We start from the raw sequence: 25,077 nt of genomic DNA on the forward strand, positions 1-25,077 counted from the left end.
AGTCGGCCTTGACTTTGTAAGCACTGCTCAGCAAGAACAAAAACATCCCTGTGTTAACACTGTTTTAGTACAAATCCAAACCAGAGCCCCATGCTTGCTATTGTGAAGAAAATTAACTCTACCCCAGCCAAAACCAGCATACCTACTCAGTCAAGATGAATGCTTCAGAATACCAAAAGCACAAATAAAACCACTTAAAAACTATTGTTATAGACTCAATTAGTTTTAAAAATGTTGTGATGCTAAACAGTGTTATCTAGGCAGTGCTTTTTTAAAAAATTCATTACTATAACTTTTTCAAAAATATCGCATTAAAAAAAGCACACATTTGATGAACTCATGTTTGAATAGAAGCAGCTCCAAATTTAAACTTACCATTTTTTAACAGTTTTGGGTTTAGTTTTTGCCTTCAGTTTCAGAAAAAAAACGTGTTCTGAAAAAGTTCAGAAAATAACTCATTCCTTTAGCTGCCCATTTCCCTCTCACCTTTTCACAAGCTTGCAATTTTATAGTCCTGACAGAGACTTTATCTCTTTTCAACAGGTGCTCAGACTACAGAGCAGTCTCAGCTTGATAATCTAGGAATCTAACAAAGTCTAGTAAGAAATGCATCCAAGCATGAACTTCGCAAGTGCGTTTTCAAAAGCTGCAAGTGGAGCATGTTAAAAAAATGAGTTGCAAAATTCCTTAGTGACCACAGAAAAAAAAAAATTGTTTACCGCAAAACACAAAATTAAAATACCAATGCATGAACAATTTTATTGCAGAAATGGGGAAAAGAGATAGATGTGTTCCAAAAGATGGAAAGATGCTTTAGAATACAAATAATAGAGGAAATGCAAAAGGGGCTGTAGGTCTCAGGTAAGGAATGACAAATGGAAAGCAGAGGAAACAGCAGAGCTCCATGAGGCCATTTCACATTGAAATGGCTAGCAAAAAGCTTCTAAGATTACATAAAATCAACACAAGCAGACATCAAAATTTTATTGCGATATGCAACTTAAGTTTCAATTTCAAGTAGTTAATTGTTATGGTTGCCTCAATCTCAAGCTTATTAATATATGTAATATATTAGTCTCTCCCTCCGATATATTGTGTGATATTTTAGTGAATAGAACTTAGGTCTTTTCATCCTTAAGATGAAATGGACTTTATTTTCAACAGCCTGAAAGTTATTCTGACACTTTAGCCTATTACTGAAAGCAGAAAACACTGAAATTCTTAAGTTGTGAAACAGTTCTTTAGATAGCTACTCTCTATACAACACTATTAACAGGGTTATGTGAAAATCTTACCATTTCTTTACTTCAGCAGTTTTTACCTTATTAACTTCTGCCCGAGTGAACTAATATCTAACGGTACTCTTCTAGGCATGCTGGCCAAGGAGGCATACATTGTGCTTCTTATTTAGCCTTATGAAATAAACCTGGAGATTTCCAAGAACATGTCTGCATTGCACTAACTTTTGCAGTTTTACAGCAAACTCTATTCACCTTTAGGATTATAGAGCCCACCTCCTTCCAAAGGACAATAATGTTTTTAAAAACTTGCCTCTTCAACCCAACCTCGGTTCCTACCTCATTTGCCATCCTGTCAATAATGAACATATGGATTCATTCAAAGCAAAAAATACATTGAAAGCCAAATTAAGCAGATGTTACAAACATTTTTGTTCAATGAAGCACCATACCAAGGCAACAGCTGTGTCACCAAGTTCTCAGCCTTGAAGTTATCCTCATGACTAATGGCACGTACCTCTGCTCACAAGACAGCACAATTTAAGCTTCCTTGATAAACCATCACTGAACCAAGTAACATTTATTTCAGTTCTTCAGCAGGTGTCCTCACATTTTTACATAACAATATTGAGTATAACAAGCTTGATTCGCAACAGGAAAAACATTGCCTGTCAGATTGCTCTTCCATATGTAGTCACCAGAGCTACAGTTAAAGGTGAATCCTACCAATAGAATGTATGGCAGTAAACGGAAAATAGGTAGGACACTGACCCTGTATCCAAACTGTGTATCTTCCCTTTGAGCCAAGGTAATTTCTGATCCTGTGGCTATAAACTGCTAAACTAATCAAAATTACTTGAAGAAAAACCTGTTTGGTTCAAGGCTACAATCAGTTAATCCACTCCCTATAGATCAGTCACAGCAAGCATGCAAAAACCAAATATCCTTCCTAAAGAAGCCTACACTATGACCAATGATAGAAATAATAATAAAAAAAAAGCTTTCACACATTTAATGTATGGTTACATTTATTGTCAGATCAAAAAGAAACTCCACTCAAAAGATAATCAGCCATTTTCTTAGTAGCAATTTATCAGGCACTTCTCTGGTGTTTGAAAGTGTGTTTGTATCTGCTGCTTCCATATTCACATGACACTTGTTCTTCTATCATAATGAAAAACTTCTATCCCTCTGGGCTAACATAAGCAGTCACCCACCCACAAACATGGGCCATAAGTCCATAAGAGATGATTTTCAAATTTACAGATTACAACACTTGCAAGAAACAAATTATGAAAATGGCTATTTAAGAAAAAATAAGTTTTAGTGCAGCTAAATTTCTATTAAAAACAACACTATGTCAACAGAAGTCTTGATTTATTTCCAAGTGCTCAAACTGTTATTACACATATGCCATTTAGCTACTTTTTATTTGAACATTAAGGTAATTACAGTTGGAGGGCACATATTTCCAGTGGCACCTCTGCAGTAAATACCACCAGAACAAAACATGAAACATTCCACATGGTTAACAATATGACATTTGAGTTACCAGAATTACAATCATCATTTTTTTTGCTAACAAATCACATTAGTACATAACTGGGGCATTTCCTTTAACAGAAATATCAAACTTAGTACTGTATGCTTAACTTCAATATGAACATCTCTACGTAAGAGCAACATTGTACATGACAGTGATTCAGCACACATATGGTGCTTTGGCAGCTCTAACTGATGTATTTTTCCTCCTAAGCTCTAGAATAGGTTTATTTTATAAAACATATTGCTAATATGTCAAGCATAAATATCAACAATCAAATTCATCTTTCTTTTGCCACTTCAATGGGAAAGGGAGCAGTGTTTATCTCACATTACACAGTCTTTTCATACATGCAGTTTTCTTCCATGGACGCTTCTACATGTACCTTAACTACCATTTTGTCCGCAAGAAATTTTTTTTTTTAAAAAAAATGTTAATTTTCTTTTCAAATTAGAAAGACTACAGCCATAGACAGCTACATGACAAATCACTACCAACTATTTATTTCAAAATAACATTAACGTGCCACATTTTTATCACGTAACCAGCACATCAGTCACCCGAGGTGCAATGAATTATCTCGAAATTAAACATGTCCCATTTTGAGTTCATCTGTGAAACCGACTAGTTTATTAGTTACCTTTTTTGTAGGACATTCATGCAGACATTAAGACTGATTCAGGTAAAATATATATTTTATCATTATTACAGGCAGAAATAACTGGCAGATGGAAATGATTTTTAAAAACACAAGCTAAGTAAAATGAAACTGCTAAGTTTTCTCAAGTAATTATCACAAATTCAGCAAGGCTGTTATCTATAAGAGGAACTAATAGTTCTTGTTCAAAGATATGTTAACCATCTCTACCATCAGTTTCCACAAGATAACTAATCACTACATTAAAACTTTTTTCCACTTGCTCTCCCAAAATGAATGAATTTAATTCTCCACCTTCCTGAATACAATATATTGTACTCTGATACATAACTGCCATCCAATGACCTACTACCACAGTAATCTAAATGAGGACAATGGTCCCTTTATTGTGATAACCATGCACTTTAAAAGTAGCTCTTTGAAAGCTGAGGTAAAATGGGTGAAATCTGGTTGCAAATTTTCAGATTTAAAGGAGAAGGAAAAAAAGCAACCCACATACATACTGCAAATTGAAATCAACACCTAGAATTTGTTGATAGTGATCTGAAGCATTTCATTCACTCATCTGAAAATTTTAGCAGATATGTTTATTCTATTTGGTCCAAATATCTCTACATGCTATTAAGAGTCACTCAAAAAAGAATGTTGTGCCCAAAAATGCAGCTCCTACCACAAAAGATCTCTTCACCCTTTTATTCACCTTCAAGCAGAGTTCTTAAAACCTCATATTTCCTGAGCTATACAAAAACATCTTAATTTTATTTGAAATATGCCAACAATAGATAAGTCAAAGAGCAGGTGGAGGTATTCTGACATAACATTTAAATTAATATATAGTTAATTTGATGAAGTCACCCTTCAATATCCATTTGTATTTAATTATAAACTCTGCAGCACAGGAACAGTCTGTATGGCACTTAGCAGAACAGGACTTCCATGCATGTCTGCAACAATCATATTAATATATTCCAAAATTAAACAAATAGTAAATCCTTTATTTAAAATTTAAAAAATACATTAAATTTAACATCAAATGGGAAAGTTACAGCCAAGCCATTAAGCTGTACATTCACTAGTGTCTTGAAATGTCAGTTTTCATGAAGTTGTTTCATCTTTTTTCAATTAACTATATTAAGTCAGAAAATAAACTTCTCCAATTCTGCTAACATACATAATAACTACAGTGAAGAAATGTATCAGCTAACTTCGATCTTTCATTGTTAACTTCTGTACTGGTGAACCCCTTATCTCTCCAAAGTTCTATTCAATCATCATATTCTCCCTTCTTCATTCCATAGTTTGTGACACCTACCAAATAGCCCTTCAACCAGGGCAGCATCTAGTCTAATAGATCTTCCACTGGACAGAAGCTTGTCTTACCAGACTAGTACACTGGTAAGAAGCAAAGGTCTCTAGAGTCATGATCCACTATGTACCAGCACTCCATTGTAAGCACAAAGTATTTTCTGTAGATAAAAAAAAAAAGAGTTGTGCACATGTAAGCCACACAAGACAAGCGAACTTAAATGGTTTGGGTAGGCAGTGCAGAAGCATGGTAGACATATTTTGGCTGAAGCAATTTTAACCCTGTTTGGCTGTTTAACAGGTGTTACAGCCTAGTTTAAGCACTGTTGTTTACACAATACTCTCTAACGAACGAAAGCCCTACAAAGACAGGTTAACTGTTCTTTTCTATAAGCTAACTAGTCAGTATGCGTTCAAAAATTAATTTAATGCAAAATTTGAAAAAGGTACCTAATAACCACATTTGGAGCTTTTAAATATTACTCTACTCTGAAGTATATGTCTATTACTATAAAAGATTTTGCATCACATTCTAAAATCTAGGGTCCAAGAATGAAGGCTAATTGTATTTTCTAAGTCAAGCAGATTATAGAAAAATGGGAAGAAATAGCACGTGGCTTGTGTTCAAGTGTTACTGTTTAGCATAACACTTCATGCAAGTAATGCAAAAAGTCTATATACTCAGGACTGTTTACATATGAATAAATATGGTAAATTAGCAAATAGTGTTTAAGATTACCTACAAAAATGTGTTTGACCAGGTATTCACTGTTTGTATCAAGTCTTAAAGCAGAAAGCTGCCAGGGTAATACAGTATGAAATAAAAGAAAAAAAATTAAGTGGAGACATTTTAATAAATTGCCTCAGAAAACAAATTCATATTTACAGTTACTAAACTGAAACTAAAAAAAGACTAAAGCTATTGATGGCCTTACTGGCAAAAACCTTCAAAATGCCCTAAATAATAAGTAAAGCATAGGTATTTATTTAATACCATGAGGTGAAAGCAACACCTTTCCTTTTAGTAAAGTATACACAAATAGCCTCACTTAGAATACACTTTTAATGCACATTAAAAAAAGTATTCATCTTACAAATAGTTTTGCAATCCAAATATACAATAGCTTGGAAAACACTATTTTAGAAAACAAAAGCCAATGTAAAAAGACCACTTAAAAGAACTAAAATGATAAAGGTTTCTGTATGGCTCTGTATTTACAGTTTTCTTACTGCATCATCAATATCAGAAATCTGTTCCTTCAGCTGGTTCCACTGTTCTGGATTTAAAGAAATACCTGAAATGCATTAAAAATAAATACTTAGAAAGAGAATTGTAGCGCAGGACCTTGTATAATTACTGTCAAGGCTGGTTTCATACACAAAGTCTATGTCACAACTATTAATATTTAAGCTATCTCAAGTGTAACAACCATCTCAATTACAAAGTTAAAACTACTCATTTGGAACACTTCAGTTTAACTTTAGACCTTAGCTTATCTCTGGACAAGTTAAACTTATTTTCTCAGTAAGTGCAGTATAACAAATTTATTCACAAGCGTTAGGCTAAACACAGGAAGTGAAATACAGCTCTGGCCTTGATAGAAGGCAGCACAAAACAAATGTAGGAAATCAATCTTATTCCTGTTGGCTCCTAAAAGCCATACCTCTGCAGACTGAACTTCAATGCACTTTTAAAGTACCATAATTCTGGGTTGGTTTTTTTTTTTTCCCTCTCCTGTTTCTTAAAGCACTTTGAATAACATATAGTATAAAGTAACATTTTGGAGAGACAATTTCACTCCCTAGCACTCAAACCAACATGGAAGTTATTTTTTCACTTCAAGTTCACTATAGCCTCTAGTGACATTCAAATCAATAATTATTCAGTGCCCCACAACCCATCTCCTCAGTTCTAAATTTGTACTTCCTCAAGTTCAAGCCCAGGTATGCTTCATTCGTGCTTTAGTCTTATCATTCTTCCCCTAAAATCTCTATACCAACTCTATGCAAGTATAGACTCACAGGCCTACCTCTCATACTCTCTTCAGCAAGGCTCTTCTACTATTTACCCCCACTCTCCCCCCTCAGTGATCAGGCTTCCTTCATTGCTTTCGCCCTGTAGGTGGAGCAGGACCTGAAAACAGGTGAAATTCTGAATTCCATTTTTGGGGCTCATGACCTTTTTTTTCTTCTATCATCACTGCCTTATCAGAGCACCACTTATCAGAGCAGTGAACAGTCTGCATAGAGCTATTCTAAGCAGTCTTCCACTATTCTTTAGAGGGCAGGTTTCTTTTGAAAACAGGTCAGTCAGGTGTGCTAACCATTATTAGGGGACCAAATGACATCAAGATGCCTCTGAACAACATCTCAGATAAACTGCATGCAGTTTAGACCTGCTGTCAGAAACAATCCAACACAACAATTCTAAACTGTTGGACATTTTTTTTCCTATGTTTTATGACACAATTTCAACTGTTCATAATTATTTTAGGATAGCTAGATAAGGGGCTTATAAGTGCATCAATGGAACATTAGATTCACATACTGTATCAGATTATTATTCATTTTATCCTAATAAAATTCAGACCCTTTTGCCACATTGATAAGCATTTCTATCAGCATCATGTAATCTTTGTCACTTGGCATACCCATCAGGTTTCATTGTAGTTTACCATTCAAACTGCATATACTTTTGATATCCACCTCAAAACACAGCAGTTTGGATGTGTTGCTGCTACTTAAAAAAAGATTGCTTCAACTTTTAATGACTTCAAACCAATACATTTTTCTGTACAGCACCAGTGTACCTGTTCATACAAACCCATTCTCAGTGGTTATTTAAGAGCTGTTGAAAGTGTTTCTCAAAGCTTTCCAAACATTTATTTGCTCCTGGACACACTAGGAGAACGTAACAAACCTCATGCTGGTTCTACATTAAATGTCTTCAGTCTCCATGACAGGAAGTTTAACACTTACCTCTTTCCTTGGCGCAATAGGAAAACTAATTACAAGTAAGTTTTACCAACATAAGCAACATGACATTAAGGAAAGTACTACTACTTCAACTATTCTCACATCCCTATCTTGCAGGTGGCAAAGTTCTGAAAATGGTTTAGTGAAGGCATGCCTTAAAAAAATAGGTATGGGAGCAGCAATTAAAAGGTACAATGGCTTATGCTGTGTTGCACAATACCAGAACTTGACCACTTGAGGCATTTTCACCTGAACTAAGAATCTTGAAATATTTTTTACAAAATTATTCACATTAAACATTTTAATTATTTTAATCTAAAATTTGATAGAAATTGAAGATCATCATTGTTTTAAAGAAATTAACATCTTACTACAAATTAATTACTTAAATATTTTCATTGACTTGAAATAAGAAATCAAACTATAATAAAAGCAAGAAATAGAGTTAAGTTAATGGGAAAATGTACAGTATGTATATAAGTCCCATACCAAATTTGCTTGTATTTGATACTTTGTTTTCCATAAATCATGGGGGATCCATTTAGGAAAACAGACTCAGACCAACAAAACTACTTTGCCTTTTGTTCATAATCTACAGATAAAACTAATCATTTGTCAAAATATCAATTATGAAAAAGGAAAATTATTATTATAAAAAGACCATGTAGCAACAAAGTATAAAAATCTGATACATAAAGTTCTCCAGGAAACTGCAGATGATGTTTTAATACAAAAGAACATGAAGCAGAACAATACCTTTTCTGCCAGGTTTCATTTCACCTTCTTGATCCATCCAATATTCTCTAATATCAATTAAGACTTTCCCTTTAAAGTCACGAACACTGACATACCTCATTTTGCCAATCTGTTAAAACACATATAAAGATTTTTTTAGATATTTTACATATTACAGCATTCACTTTTCTCAGCAGTATCAGACTTGGACATGTAACATTGCACACCACAGCTTATTTTAGACACCAGAGAAACAACTAGATCAAGAGCTTAATCCAGAGTAATCAGTAGATAAATAAGTAATGACAATATAAATGGATGAACAACTTAAAACCAGCTGAGCATTCAATGCAAAAGTGGCTCTCCTAGAATAAGCACACCTATATTCTAAACAAGTTTACCTCTTACAAAACCCACTAATTTACTGGGTTTTGAAATAAAATTTTGCCTCTACTATAACCATCTTTGTTAGTAACAGTTAGTAAACAGGGAAGAGGGAACTGTCCTCAAATCCAAATTAGTGCATTCCATATGTACAGAAATCAAATTAGATATTCACATAAGTACAATTTCTAGAGGGGGTTGTTTGGGATTTTTCCCTTCCTCCTTCTCCTTCCCCCCCTCCCCCCCCCCCTTTTTTTTTTAACACAGTAAATACAGATGGAAACAAAAGTAAACCACCAACTGTCTCAAGCCTGCTCCCAAGTCCTCATGGCACTTTACTGCAAGCATGGTTAAGACTATTGTACTGTATCAGATGTTGGGGGGGGTGGGGTGCGGCGGTGGCAGACATCCAAATCCTTTAAGTTTACCAGCATATAGCACAGTATGAAATTACTTTGGAATTTTGTAGTTTCACACCACAGTGGCTTAACTGAATTATGAGGGCTTTTTTTTCTTAAGACAAGGAGGGAAAACAAAGGGGAGGGGAGGAGAAACAACAGGCACACTGACAACTACACATTACACTATATATTTAGGCTTTACCCTGTTTTCCCAAATTTGTTAAAAAACCCTATTCATTCACATAAATTCAAAGTATAATGTGAATTTGAGAATCAGAAATTAAATAATAAAAAAACAATTCATGCAAGAAATTCTTAATATTCTCTATGAACCTTCCGGATACACTTTATAAAGAACGAACACATTACAAAGTAAACAATTTTTAAAATAGAATATTCCTTCCTGATAAAACATTAGTTTTAGTTTTCAATTTCCTTAATTTATGCATCTTGCACTTTTACATAATTTAACAGGGGGCCAAACACATCTTACTAGCATTAAGTCTGACCAGAAAGCATGAACTACTCTCCAATCAACTAAAATATTCTACAGACTTAAGCCATAAAAGCTATTATTTCACAAAATATATATAAACAAGTATGCTGTTTGCTTAAGGTAATTTTTCTTCTTATGCAGATCATGCTAAATTAACTCTAATTTTTTTTAAAACAGTTGAGACATCTTTAGATACTGTAAGTCTGAAGCTGTTTTCCTACTTCAAAGCATTCTTTATAAATGAACAAGTTTATAAGACAGTATTTTCAGACTGATTTATTAAATACTTTTACAGTACTACAAATTTAACATTCAAAAATAAGGTATGATGTCACAGTAGCTGAGTTGTTTCAGACTAAATTTGGACTTTAGGCATGGTACCATCAGCACTGCTGGCAAAGGATATCCTAAATAGCCTACACAAACAACAATTATTGGTTTCACCCTGTAATGCTTCAGTAACTTTTAAGGTCGCCTATAAACCAGCTTCAAGTAGTAGTACTCCATAACGTATTTTTTTTTCCCCTCAGGTCTATCAAAGAATATTAGTGCATTGACAAGTAATTCCAGATTTGCTCTAAGAAATAAAATCTGATACAACATAGCAGATTATTGCTGTGAATACAGTAAGAGTTCACAATTTGACTATTAAAGATAAAAGACTACATATCTTAATTCAATTACGGTAAGGCAAGGGGCAATAATACAAAGTACACATTATTTAGTCAGTAAGTTTACCTTAAAGGTAAACAGTTCCACATGAAAATGCTGAAATTAAGGTAGGTTTTACACCACTGTCTAAAAATGTGAGCATTCAGCTGAAATTATTTTGAATGTTTAGTTGAACTCTATGCAGAACAGTGGCCACTGTTAAAAGCTTTAAATAGGCTTTTAAACTGTACTTTAGGAGCCTCAACCAAAACATCAATTTACTTAAGTAAATCTACGTTTCTTGAAGTTCAGTTATCTGCAATTCTGGCATCGAATTGTTTCTAAACAATTTTTGTTCATGCAGCAGCTGATAGTCCTAGAATAATTTCACTGATCTAAGACACCTTTGTATCTCCATAACCACATTGGTGTTCCAAGGGCTGTATTAATTTAAAGCAGGTTAGTTACTGCAGTTCAACCTTCACAGACAAGTTCATATGCTTTTTATTAAATATCACAGCTCCTTAAATATACTATTCTATTGAATTAAATCAGAATACATTAAAAAAATTATTTCTAGTTTTCCATTTCTTAGAATAAGATGCACTGAACTGCATCTAGGTTTCTTTCACAGCTATGCAACTGACTTCCTGTATGAGTTTCAGCAACCATCATCCTCACCATTTTTCCTCCGATTTCCATTTTGCCTTGATTAAACTGTATACGCGATGTGGAAGTAGAAACAGCAAAAAAAGCATGCTTCTTAGCTGATAACTATATGTATATCATTAGAAGAAGCACAATAAGCTAATACAAACTCCTAGAATAGAGTCCTGTTGACAGCTGAGATCTGCAACACAGCAAATTAATTCTGAAACTTAGATGATCAGCGATGCATTTCACAGTCAATCACCTTCCAGAGCATCACAAACATTTATCTGCTTTCAGGAGCCTATAATCAGTAAAGACATTACAATGGGAAACTGAAGAACTTCTTTCTCACAAGTCAAACATAAACAACATAAAAAATAACAATCTTTTTTGGATGTTCAGCGAGAAAAATTTGCATCATAAAAGAACAAGCAAAATTTATTCCAAGAGAACATCTTGTAAGACAGAAGCCAAGTTGCCCTTGACCTAGTTAAACAGGAATGAAGATTCCATGCTTTGCTTTCCAAGAACCTTTCTTTCAAGGGGCCTGATTAAAAAAACATTTCCATGTAGAGACCATCCTGATGTAATATTTACAGTATATTCATGGCAAGTGCTGTATTTACAAACAAAATGACTAACCAGAGAGTTACCATGGGCGAAGACATGAGGGTTAGGATAAACTGTCACAACTCAGATTCTTTTATTCTACTGAAACCTGACAACACTTTTTCTGAGCATCTCATCTGCATGCTAGCATCATAATCCCCTTTGGCCAAGGCTTCAGGAAACCAAGCACTATGCTATCAAGATATTCAGATAGCCGCATAAAATTTATACTGAATACGATGTAAATTGTTACCTTAACTAGGCTCTAAGAGTCATCAATTTTACCTGAAACATATTCTCATCTCTGTTACTGCTTTGCTTAGAAGAAGCTGCACCTTTTGAACTTTCACCAGCCTTTTGTTTCTTTACAGGCTTTTCTGGAGCTGCTTGCTTTTTCCGCTTTGCCTTGGAACAAGAATAAAAAAAAAAAAAAAAAAAAGAAGATAAATACATGAACCACAAATCATTTTATAAATTCCAAAAAAGTTTGTTAGAGGTCACAAACTACTACTACACAATACACATTATCACCTTCCTTCTGTGAAGGCAGGAATCCAATACTGTACATTTAGACTAAATTTTTTTTAAAAAAAATATCTTCAAATGAGCCTATTTCTGTTCCCAGTGAGGTTTGCCATAACATTTTGGCTTTAAAAAGAATTATATCAAAATACACTTCAAAAAGCCTATTCTTTTTACGCAGTAATATTATCAATGTGGCTCAGTAGTTTTAATTAAAACTTTAAAGTCAGATGGAAGTTTCACCTTCCTTTCCACTGAGTGCAATGAAAAATGCAGGACAGCCAACAACACTTCTAAAAAAAGAAAAAAATAGGCGAGAGAGTCATAATGAAGAAAGGATATGGAAATAAAATCCAACAGGAGCTTGGCTTTTTGTGTTTGTTTGTTGTTTTTGGTTTTTTTTTTTTAATTGGAGTCCAATCTCTGTCGATAGCATGATAAATTAAATGCGTTTTTAAAGCATTCAGATAATATCACCTGTAAATCAATTACTTTGCTAGCAGATGCTACAAAGTTACATTTCTACTAATGATTATATAGTAATCATACCCACCCCTAAGGAAGGAGTAATACAAAGATACTAAAAATTAGTCTCACCTGCTAGAATCATATTGTAGATAACCTCTTTTAAAGACAAACAGTTCCAACAAATATTGGAGGTTGTCACAGAAAAAGAAAAAACCCAAAAAAACCAAAAACAAACAACCTTACTGCCCACTGAAGCAGACTGTTAAGACTATGTCTTTTTAGGAATACGTTTCCCTAACAACAACAAAAAAAATAATCACCTGACCATTTTCTCTTGTATTAAGATTTGACAACACACATAATTTAAGTGCAACCACATCACATTTGAACCAATTCAGTGAAGCAGACCAAGTTTCTTTGCATCCTGCACTAGAAGACCTGATTGTCTGCATTACCCCCTAGCATTTCTGAAAAAGTAAGTTCACTGATGTATTCAATTTTTGTTTGTAACTACTGGTACATCTATACAAACTTATAAATTAAATAGCTATTAAAAATATGTAACACTAAATTTACGCATTTTAAACAGTCAACGTTAAAATTATCAACTCTAAGACATTCCAGTTGGCTCAGCTTTTAAGTGAGAAACTATCAGATAATATTACAGTAAACGTAAGAATCTGAAACAGAGAACAAGACATGTGAACAAGATAAGCAAGTGGCACGTGGATGACAGGGCAAGCAGAGGTTTTTGTTTTGTACTTGCAAGTAATCCAGATACCAAAATGAAGGGGAGCAGGGGAGTGTCCTCAAAATTAGTCCAAATTCTTGCCACCAGAGGCAGCTTATACAGAAGCCTTGTATCACTTGCCACAAAGCAGCAAAGAATTCCAGGAAGCTTGTGGCTACATACAAAAAAAATCCTGAAGCAAGCATAATACAAATAAAGAAAAAGTTTACTGCAAAGCAAAAAGCATCCACCCCAAACCCTAATCTTGGGGGGGGGGGGGGGGGCGGGTTTTGTTGAATTTTGTTGTTGTTTTGGGATTAGAAGGGTAGTTTGGGGATTTAAGTGTCTAATAAATCATACAGAATGACATGGATTTTGTGACATAATGCTCATCTAATTTCTCTAGCACCAGCCTGAAATATAAGAGTTAATACAGTAGTTATAAACTGCATATAATGTTCACCTTTTTGTCAACTTCACTATCTGAGTCACTAGCAGATGAGCTTGAAGACACAAGTTCCTTTGACTTAGGCATTCTAGGAAGAGAAAAATAACATGAGAACACTATACAATGAATATGTCCCATTATGGCTAGAAAGCCATCTCCAAACCTGTTTGTAGAGGCTCATCTTATTCAAGATGCTCCTGAAGAACTTTCCTGCCTTTTCATATAAGCTTTAATACACATTGCAGATGTGATCTCAAACACTCTTCCCTCATATCTCTTCCCCTTTTTGTTGCAACTGCTTTAAATATAGTGGTTTAGATTCTGAACTGTTTACTACAAAGGGACAAATTTTCACCAGTTTCATATACCCCCGAGTATAATAGAAACTATAATGTAAAAAATATAATACTGTCCTCCAGTTGAATTCTCAATATTACATTCATAAATATAAACAATTAAGGCCCCAGCATTACCTATATTCTCACATGGGTATTTCACCTAGTTGAATTTGCAAGCAACAGCTGCATAATCGTCATACACGAAGCTAAAGTTGCCATCAATAATAGAAAAGTCTTTAAAAACATCTTAGTTGCAGTGAACTACAGTACTGCAATTAATATTTCCACTGCAGCTTTACTACATCAGCTACTAGAGTCTCTTAATTTGCCTGGCAAGCAGACATTCAACTTTCCTTGAATGCATGCTGCCAGGTGTGCTTCTACATCTCACTAGTATGCAAACACGTGGTTAAATATAGCAGTTGAACATCTTGCCTGCTACTAGAAGCTCTTTGTAACAAATAAATAGCTCATTTGTTCTTTCAGAATAAAAATAAGCATCATCGGAATAAACTATATTTAAAAACCCTACAGCTAGGAAAGGCTAATAAAAGATTAAAGCAGTACATCTCAGGAAAGGAAAAGGAATAATTGTTTTTTAAACTGGCAATGAAACCACGTGCAAAAGAAAGAATGGAGTCTGAAAAATGCTAATGGATCAATGTGGTTCCAAAGCAGGGCCAACTCTGTAGTAATAGTTCGGAGCACAACGATAGAAGCTGTAGCGCTGAAAATGAAACAGGGTATGGAAAACACACATAAGCCACTCTACACCAATATGAGGGAGTAACAATATAGAGGAGGGTGGGGGCGGAAACTGGAGGAAAAAGAAATAGGAAGTGGTGCGTGCCCCTTGGGAGAGGCTGGCAGGCAGAGCCTGAGGAGACACCGCAGTACTGGGGAAATCGAAGGTGAAACGAGACGGGCCAAGCTAAGACGATGGAAAAGAAGATGAGAAATACAAGCGAATACAAGCTAAAAACACCAGGTAGGCGAATCCCAGCCGCCCTTTTCCTCCCCTCTTCCTCTTTTCTACGGTTTGTGTTACCCCCTAGTGAAAAGGAGCAAGGGCCCGATGGGGGAGGGGGGTAAGGAGAGTGGGGAGCCAAGGACGCCCAGGTCCTCTCAGGGCAGGGCGACAGCAAGAGGGGAGCAGTTTACCAGCAGCGAAGGAGAGGAAAAAAAGCCACACACACAAAAGGATCGGGGGTTATTAGCGGGCAGGGTCAGATCCCGGGGGGGAATGGAGCCGACCCGGGCGGTTCCCCACCGCCATTTTCTCCCTCATTGAAATCCTCTTTGCTCCCCCAACATGGCAGCGGCTCCTCTTCCCGCCCCAGGCCCGCTCCACAACGGGGCGTTCCTCCCGCAGGGGACTACAGATGCTTAAAGAAAAGGTGAAGACTCGCCACACGGTTACGCAGCGCACTTCTGTGTCAGGCCGGAAGGTACCGAACCCCCAACAATCAGAGGTGGGAGATGGAGAAAACAACAGTAACCCCCACCAAACACGAGGAGAGATACCAATACTCACATCCTACTCCGCACACAGCTTCTCTATACCACGAGACAAACAGAAGTGATGCATCACACAATCCCCGCCCTTGACCTGTACCACGTGGAACGAGGCGGGGGGAAGTGTTTAAAGGAGACTCGTCCCTTTGTTACTCGTTCCTACCTCCCACGCTTAGACTGGGGCAGTAGCAAAAAAAAACAAACAAAACCAAAAACAACCAACAACAAAAAAAACACCACAAAAAACCCACCAACCCAAAATATGTCTTTCATGGGGTTAGTCACCGTATCCATCGCTTCGCACCAATCGAGGGAGGCCTGTGAGGCTGACAGCAGGGCCCTGCCCGCAGCCCAACCAGGAGCCAGACGCTGCTGGGGCTGCAGCTCCACGGAGTGTTCTGTGGGGAGGGGGCTTTGTTAGTAGGGGGCTCCCAGTGCTCGAGGGTGAATCTTTTAGTATGCTAATTAGGATAGTTCATACATAGTTTAAGTAATTTTTTTGTCTCATTAACCCTTTGGTTTCTCCTTGAGTTTATCTTGTTATGCCCCAGCTTGACATATTTATGGATTTTATTCCTTCTTCATAAGACCATGTTTTATTAACTATTTCTAACATCCTAGGTTTTTCAAATTCTTTCTCGTTTTTCATTATAGGTATTTACATATTTTGTCTAAATTTCAAGTTAAATAAACTGGCCTTCTATTAACCACATATCTGTGAGCCAGTCAACTACAATTCCCCCTTCTGAGACTACCTAAGAATGCTTTTCTTTAGATAAGTCTCACCTTATCTCCTGATTGCATTATCAACTTTGAAGAACATCTACAGATACATTGGATCAATACATAAATGCATACGGACACTAACAGTCCGATTATTCATGTGTTTAACAGCGTTTTTAATTCATGTGGTTAAATTAGGGAACCAAGATGTTAACCATTTCAATGTTTCTTCACATCCTAAAGAGGTATTATCCTTTTGAATTTCATGTAAAATTTTAGTTTGTTTCCATATTTCATTCAAATCGGTAGAAATGCGTCCACTTTGATCCACATATACACAACAACCGGTACTTAGTGCAGTACACACTCCCCCTTGTGAAGCCAAAAGCATATCTAAAGCCATTCTATCTTAAATTGCAATGTCAGCTAATTGTCTAACTTCCTGTTGTAAAGCCCCAATGGCATCAGCAGTTTCATTCCCGATTTTTTCTATACATGTGTTACGGAAAGGTTAAGATTTAATCTTAAGAAGTAGTCATGCACTCTAGGTTCAAACAGTTAGTATACCTTGATCATTTGAAACTAATCTTTGTATGCTTATAAGCAATAAATTTAGGCTCTAACAAAAAGGTAGCCCTGGAAGATGAAGGAAAACTGGCCCAAGGCCAGTGATTCCAGGCCAAGAAAGAGCAAGAGACTGAGATGACCTGGCTTAAGACCGTATATGGGGACTACAAAGGAGAACTCTAGCCAACTGAATAGAGGAGTGGGCAAATTTTCAGGCCGTTGAGACCACTGTAGACCCCCTGTCCTGGTTTTGGCTGGCATGGAGCTAACTTTCTTCTTAGTAGCTGGTGCAGTGCTATGTTTTGGCTGTGATGTGAGAACAACCTTGATAATGCACTGGTGTTTTTAGTTGTTGCTGGGTAATGTTTATACGAAGTCAAGGACTTTTCAGTTTCTTGGGCCTTGCCAGCCAGAGGGCTGGAGGGGCATAAGAGACTGGGAAGGGACACAGACATGTCAGCTGACCTGAACCAGCCAAAGAGGTATTCCATACCATGGGATGTCATGCTTGGTATATAAACTTGAAGGGTTAGCTGCAGCCTGGGGATTGTTGCTTGGAAACTGGCTGGGCATCGGTCAGCAGGTGGTGAGCAGTTGTACTGTGCATCACTTGTTTTCTTTTGTCCCTTTTCCTTTGGATTTTATCCTTTCCTCCACCTTTCCATTATAACTGTTGTTATTATTATTATTACCTTTTTATTCTGTTTAATTTATTAAATTGTTCTTATCTCAACCCTTGAGTTTTACATTCCTTTGTGATTCTCATCCCCAGCCCTCTGGGCGGGGGGGGAGCAAGCAAGTGGCTGTGTGGTGCTTGATTATTGGCTGAGACTCTGGATGATTGGGCATGCGCGAGGGGGAGGAAGAATATTATAATTTGTTTTGGGTAATCTCATGAATATGTATGTTTTTTCTGGGAAATTTATTAAATATTTATACATGTACTGCATAAAAAGAGCTACCTAAGAGAAGGAAGCTATGCACGTTAGGTGGAGCGATCCCCCATACATCCAGTGCTGCAATAAAGGACGCTATATTGGTTTTAAGGAGTTTCATAATTCCTGGTTTCAATGACACTTGCAGAGATATTTACAATAGCTTTTCCTAATTCACTTACTCCTAGCCACAGAAGGAACCACAGATCAAAAGCTGTATTGCAATTAGTGGATACCAGCCTCTTTTATGTCTCTCTAAATAGGTTCTCAACCAGGCTTTAGAATCTCATTTTTCCATTACTGTAATGCTCAGAAATAGTGCTCCTAATGTACGTATTCCTGTCTTTGGTAAATTTTTTCTAACCTTTTCCCCACAAAGCCAATACCAGTCTTTTCCTTCTGGAACAGGTCAGGACTTTTGAAAAACTCCCTCCCCAATTAGTTTGAAATGGACATTATGGTCCCATGGACTTAAAAGACTGTCCTGGTTCCCTTTAAGTGTTGGCAACATCAAGTAAAAGAGGACTGTCACCCTTTTAGTTTATTCATTTCTAATTATGAGAAGTCTGTATACTTCTAAAGATATAACAATGTTATTATTCCTAATAATACAAAATATAATAAAATGCCTCCCTGTATACAATCTAAATAAACTACTGATCCCCAATTCATCCAGGTCAAGTTCATTAACTCCGTATTAATTTCCATTTCAAAGGTCCAGTCTCTCTTGACTTCTACTCTTCCAGAGGGCCACTCTTCACTTGAGTATAGTGAATCCAAAAGTCCATTCACTTTACCTTGATCACTGTGGGTGTGATTAATCATACCAAATATGGTACTTTCCAGCATTCTTTCAGGGGCTCCTATTTCCAAGTTCTGATATAAACTAGATCTGTGGTTGGAAGATATATACTGGGGTGTCCAGAGGTACAGCTGCTCTTTCATTCAGGTACCACAGCATATCCTGCTTTTTGTGGTGCATTGTCCATAAAGCTGCTTCCATGAGTGAATTACTCCTAGTTCAGATTCTCTAAGACAGGGGTCCTCAAACTTTTTAAACAGGGGGCTAGAGCGCAGATGAAGTGGCAGGAGGTCATCTGCGGCTGCTTGGTTTCCCCCGACCAACACCCAGCAGGGGGCGGGCACAGCACAACACACGGGAAGGTTCTGTAAATACCAGGGGCCAAATTGAAAACCCTGGGGGGCCATATCCAGCCCATGGGCTGTAGTTTGAGAACCCCTGCCATAAGAGTATATATTTCAGATCTGATTGGCTGGAGTACACCTTTTCTATGACATACAGACAATCATGTTGCAATACATGATTTTCATTAACATGGAGTAGGGTTGAAGGTTTAAGGATGGAAGTCACCTTAAAAGAGACATCATCTTGTTCAATCAAAGATGCTTGATGTTGAATCAATCTGTTTGAAAACAACCAGTGATGGCCCTCCTACTCCAATACTACCTAAGCAGTAATAGAGCATAAGGCACAAACCCATCAACTGTCCCAAAGTCAGTTTTCAGACCTCCAAAAGGGCTGGGGAAAGGTCAAGTGGTGGAGAACCCTCCCTGTTGCAGCACAAACAAACTAATAGGTTGCAACAAGGCTTTTTACCATCAGTCTCATTCTACTGTCCAGGCTGTTTCTCCTTCCTCTATCTAACCCCCTCTCCCACAATCCTCAGTGCTATTTAACTACTTAGCAGGAATGAGCTACAGCTGCACATCATCCAGGTCAATCAACCTATGCCTTTGAGGCAAGGCCACAGCTGCATATTATCAGTGCTAATCAACCCACCACCTTCATTCCTCTACACGTCCCCAGACAGGCACCAGTCTCTTCCTACTGTCCTGCAGCCCTGGGGGAGACTGGGGATGGCTGCACTCACTGTTTTGCAACCTGAGATCAACAGGACCCTGATGAATTAGTTAAGAACCAGGGTTGCTGTTAAGGCGTTATGAGTACTTTCCCTGTCTGGGCCTTGGTACTACTAGCAGAGGCGTCTGAGGGAGATGCTCTGAAGATGCCATCTGAGTGCTTAGAGGAGCCAGCAGGGTGCTCTTGGCACTGATGGGATGTTCCACACCAGGATGGCTGTAGGGTTCTACTTAGCATGGCAGGGAAGGAAGCTATCGGTCCCCTTTGTGAGGCACCTGAAGCAGGCTGCCCCGTGAGGCCCTATCCACCCCTGCAAGGACTCCTTGGGGGCTGCTGGTCTGCACCCTACTGGTGAGGTTCACTTCCTGCTAGTAGGAGGGTGTCTGTCTTTCTGTTTCCCCTGCCCCAGGCATCCCCAATGACCCTGTGGTTGCTGGGGTGTCCCTGGTGACCGTGTGGGATGTGACCCATTTAAGGTGTGACCATGGTGACTTCCATGGCATGTGAGTCTCTCAGGTGACCATGGTGACCCCATGGAATATGACCCACCAGGGTGACCTTGGTGTTCCTATGGGAAGTGACCCCCCTGGGTTGTCCCTGGTGGCTATGAGTGCTGGGACATCGCTGGCCTGGGAAGGGGCAAGCAGCATGGGGCTGCTTCCCTTGCAGCCCCAGGCCTTTCTTTGCTAGCCTCTTCTGGAGTTACTCAGTTTCTCTGGAGACTTGGTGTTGCCACCACCACCTCCTCCTCATCGCTGGTGATGAAGGTCCCACTTCCCATCACTCAGGCTGGGGAGTCATTCATGGGCACAAACTGTGTGACCAGTCTATCTTCCTGCATGTGCAGAGAGGCAGATGTTGGCTTCAGGGCTGTCAGTGCAGTCATTGCACCCTTGAGCTTCAGGTTCCCACCTTCAAAGTGATATCATCTTGTTTGATCAAGGATGCCTGATATTGAATCAATCAGTTTGGGGACAACCAGTGATGGCCCTTCTGCTCCAATACTGCCAAAACAGCATGAGGCACAAAACCATCAACTGTCCCAAAGTCAGTTTTTGAGCTTCTGTAATTAAGAAGACCGTTGCTGCCACTGCTCTGAGGCATGCTGGCCATCCCTTGCTCACTTCATCTAATTGCTTAGCGAAGTATGCCACCAGCCTTTTCCAGTCTCCAAGGGTTTGAGTTAGAACTCTGAAGGCCACATGTTGTTTTTCATATACGTATAAAGTGAATGGCTTACTCAAGTCTGGCAATCCCAGGGCCCTCATAAGTTCCAATTTTATAGTGTCAAAGCTTTTACAACATTCAAGAATTTCTTCAGGCCCTTTGATAGCAGCATATAACGGTTTAGCAATTAGACTGAAATTTGGTATCCACAGGTGACACAACCCGGCCATTCCTAAAAATCCTCTTAATTCTTTCTTTGATTTCGGAGGGGCTATGCGGCATATCGCCTCTTTTTATATTGCTCCCAATCTTCTCCCGCCCTGCAAAATCTCAAAACCCAGATATTCTATGGGAAGCTGAGCAATTTGTGTGTTTTTTTCTGTGATACTTGGTACCCAGCAAGTCCCAAGAAATTCAGTAAGCTAATGGTGGCTGCCTGACATTCCTGTTGCGTCATGGCTCCCAGTAGAATATCGTCTACATATTGAAGCAAGGTAATCAAAGAATCTTACCTTGCCAATCTTCCAATTCTTTGGCCAATACATTACCAGAGTAGGGCTATTCTTGAATCCCCGGGGTAACACAGTTCAGCAGAGTTGAACTTTTTGTCCTGTCGTTGGGTTTTCCCATTCAAATGCAAAAAGCTTTTGACTCTCCTCCTCCAGGGGTACGCAAAAGAAGGCATCTTTCAAATCCAATACTGTAAAATCGACATTGTTATTAGGTAAAGATGATAACAAGGCATAAAGGGTTTGGAACCACAGGCTGTACATTGACTGTGATTCGATTATTTTCCATCAAATCTTTCACCAATTGGTATTCTTGAGTCCAGGGTTTCTTAACTGGCAAGATCAGGGTATTATATTCAGATTGTCACTCCTTCAATAGTCCATATTGAATAAAACCATTTATTAGTGGTTCTAAACCCAAACGAGCTTCTAACTTAATAGGATATTGCTTTTTTCTTCCTGGTTGGGCTCTGGCTTTTAATTCAGCCTTTACCGGTACTGCATTCTTTGCTCTTCCAGGTCTGTTAGTTGCCCATACGGTGGGTATTACAGCATCCAAGATTTCCTCCGGGGTATTTGCATCTCTCCGTTGTTTCTCCGTCAATAAACAGATTTGAGCCTTCCAAGCTGTTACCTTTGGCAGGTGTAGCTGTATTGTCTTATCAGAGAAAGCTATCTGTGCTCTTAATTTACACAACAGATCTCGCCCTAAGAGGGGTAAGGGACATACTGGCATATAGAGGAATTAATGAGCTACAGTTTTACTTCCAATTTTGCATTCCATCGCTTTTAAAAATGGTTTCAAAGCTTGCTTTCCCGTGACCCCACAATCGGCATATAGCTATTACTTAAAAGACCTTTACAACTAGTTATAACGGAATATGTCTTTCCTGTATCCTCCGGGAAATCAATAGTTTCGTTCCCCAGCTGAACTGGAACCAGGGGATCCTCTGGGGAAATTTTAATATTGTCCCCTGGTCCCCTTCAATCTAAACCTATTTCTGCCATAAGTCCTACAGCTCCTTCTGATTCCCTGTTCTGTCCACTCATAAGCAGTGGGCATTCTCTCTTCCAATGTCCTTCTTTTCTGCAATAAGCACATTGGTCGTTTTAGAGGGGCGATTCACGTCCTCGTCCCCGACTTTGTCCTCTCAATCCTCCTCGTCTTCGGGCACTTACTCCTTCTCCCCATCCTTGGCCATTAGCATTAGCTAGAGCAGCTGTTAATTTAGCTTGATTCTTTTTATCCCTTCTATTTTGTCCGTTATTATACACCTTATAGGCAATAGACATCAGTTGTGAAATCACCATCCCGTCTGCCCCTTCTACTTTTTGAAGTTTCTTTCTTATATCTGGTGCAGACTGTCCAACGAAGAGCATATTAAATAGCATTACATTTCCCTCACTTTCAGGGTCCAAATCTGTCCACTTATGAACCGTTTCACACAGTCTCTCATAAAAGGCTGAGGGAGATTCCTTTTCTCCTTGTTTCACCTCATACAATTTGGCAAGATTCTTAGGTTTCTCTACTCCATTCTGAATCCCATATAAAATCAACCTTTGATACGTTTTCAACTGATCTAATCCTCTGATTCTATTTGGGTCCCACTTCGGATCCTCCTTGGGGAGAAATTAATCAGGATTTGGAGTTCCCGTGACTTTTAAGTCCAAACCCTCAGTTTTCTAATTACTCCTTCTCGGGCCTTTTCCAACACTGCCTTCCTTTCCTCATATGTAAAAAAATATTCCAACAAAGCTTGAATGTTTCCCCAATTAGGATTGTGTCTTAATATCACTGTTTTAACCATGCTATACATTCTATCAGGGTTGCTACGGTATGATCCAGTCTCTCGCTTCCAATTTAATAAGTCTGAGGTAGTGAATGGAACATGTACATACACTACCTCCCCTTCAGGCCCCACTGATTCTCTCAAAGGGGCCTGTAATATCGGGGGGGGGGGGGGGGGGGGGGTGTCCTCTAGTTCTACTTGAAATTGGACTAGTATCGGAAACAACTTTTTCATTAAATTGACTTTCTAACCTTCCTTGTTTTCCTAGTCGGGGGAGGGTACCAACATATGGACGTCTTCTTCAGCTTCTCTGTCCCACTCACCGTCACATTTAGCACCACAAGACTTAGACTTTCCATTCTTTTTCTTGGTTTCTTTAGACAATGAAAATATTCCATTCTGATGTTTTGAATCTATTAAGTTGCATTTTCTCCTACAAACCCAATCATCTCTTAAAGCAAAGAACAAATCAACATAAGGAATTTCATCCTACTCCTCCTGTCTTCTACAAAATAACATCAAGTGTAGTATAGTATTATATTTTAAAGATCCATTTTCAGGCCATTTTCCCCATCATCTAAATCATATTGTGGCCACCATTTATTATAGTATCGCTTCAGTTTATCCTTTGTCATAGGGTCCTCTCCAAACTTATTCCAATTCTTTAGGATGCATCTGAGGGGAGAGCAAAGGGTAATTTCTACAGAAGCAGAGGAACCCATTTTGGTATCCAAAAGAATTTACCCAATGTTTCATACACTATAATTACAAATGCATACACCTCAAGCCCAAGTTTTCACACACATATCCAAAAAAAGCAAGTGTGAAAATGTGTACGCAATACTAAAACCCAAGACACGTGTCACTAAAGCGTAGAAACAGCTCCTGCTGCATATCGTCTTGATGTTTCTTATGCAGAGCCCAAACCCAAAATCCTGCTGCTTCTCTTTCAGTTCTCAATCACCCCGCTTTCACCCAAGAAATACCTCTAAAAAGTGTTGCACCATTAAGTCGCTGGTCGTCCTGGCTCTGGGGCTGGTTGTACGAAGTACAAGGCCCCGATCAAAAGGTCCGTGCGCACTGGAATTTGTCCGGCCGAGCCCCTTTGCCTGGAGCGGTCAGTCAATCCGGGCAAGGCACTACGGCTGTCCCACCAGAGTCACCAGAAACTGTTGTCTCACAAATGGAGTTTGTTACCCAGTGCGCACTGCCAATTCACATACCGAGTCCAGGTATTTGTTTATTGTAGGTCTGCTCAGAGGTGGGTGCTAGGTGGTAAATCCACAAAGCTAGCACCCCTCTTAACACATAGTAAAACGCTTTATATGTGGCGTATGAAGGCACAGACCCCAAGTCAGTGAAGAAGTGAGATCGTTTATTGCATACATAAGTGCTGGTTATATACAATCGCTTATCTACCCAAGTTCTGCCCTGGAATGTGCCTACGTGCGGCAGAGCACCTGGGAATTTGTCTACGTGTAGCAAAGCAGTTTCTCATTACGAGCTGTTCACATGCTTGCGGTTTCACTGCCAAATTTGGCCGCTTATCTGTACACTAACAGCTCTGCCAATTCAGCCTTGTTTCTCTACAAGGTCAACTTATTTTAGTCCCTTACATTTATACACTTTGAACAATTGTTTACAATTGCGTTCAGTTACACTTAAAGTAAGTGGTTCTTACAAGTCTTTTCTCCATTTAAAGGTACAGCATTCTTTTTATTTCACAGGGCATGTTCTACTATTAATCATGTATGTACGAGCCAGTTGACTACGCCCAGGAGAGGCCACATCAAGCAGAAGTCACCACATATTTAGCAATGGTGGCCTCTGGGTCTC

The 25,077-nt window shown here is 38.4% G+C and overlaps 1 protein-coding gene across 3 annotated transcripts; it reads right to left on the minus strand.

Moving 5' to 3' along the window:
* Positions 1 to 2,598: 2,598 nt before the first annotated feature.
* Positions 2,599 to 24,551, minus strand: LOC121080571 (activated RNA polymerase II transcriptional coactivator p15-like). 3 transcript variants are annotated; one of them, XM_040578671.1, is made up of 5 exons: positions 24,228 to 24,551; positions 13,831 to 13,903; positions 11,933 to 12,052; positions 8,477 to 8,585; positions 2,599 to 6,039 (listed from the first exon to the last, which is right to left on the minus strand). In XM_040578671.1, the coding sequence occupies exons 2-5, from the start codon at positions 13,900 to 13,902 to the stop codon at positions 5,960 to 5,962; spliced, it is 381 nt and encodes a 126-aa protein (XP_040434605.1). In that variant the 5' UTR covers position 13,903; positions 24,228 to 24,551; the 3' UTR covers positions 2,599 to 5,959. The 3 variants fall into 3 exon arrangements, with proteins under 3 accessions (XP_040434605.1, XP_040434604.1, XP_040434603.1); XM_040578670.1 differs by lacking the exon at positions 24,228 to 24,551 and adding an exon at positions 21,455 to 21,473; XM_040578669.1 differs by lacking the exon at positions 24,228 to 24,551 and adding an exon at positions 15,688 to 16,009.
* Between the last annotated feature and the right edge of the window lie 526 nt (positions 24,552 to 25,077).

This window comes from Falco naumanni, chromosome W, assembly GCF_017639655.2.
Source record: "Falco naumanni isolate bFalNau1 chromosome W, bFalNau1.pat, whole genome shotgun sequence".
NCBI classification, from domain to species: domain Eukaryota; kingdom Metazoa; phylum Chordata; class Aves; order Falconiformes; family Falconidae; genus Falco; species Falco naumanni.

Excerpts from the sequence above, each read along its gene's own strand:
- LOC121080571 (XM_040578671.1), bottom strand. The coding sequence starts at position 13,902 with ATGCCTAAGTCAAAGGAACTTGTGTCTTCAAGCTCATCTGCTAGTGAC. Across the intron at positions 12,053-13,830 it reads ATAGTGAAGTTGACAAAAAG|GCAAAGCGGAAAAAGCAAGC; the intron begins GTGAACATTATA and ends TCTTGTTCCAAG. Across the intron at positions 8,586-11,932 it reads GAGATGAGAATATGTTTCAG|ATTGGCAAAATGAGGTATGT; the intron begins GTAAAATTGATG and ends GTGTTTTAACAG.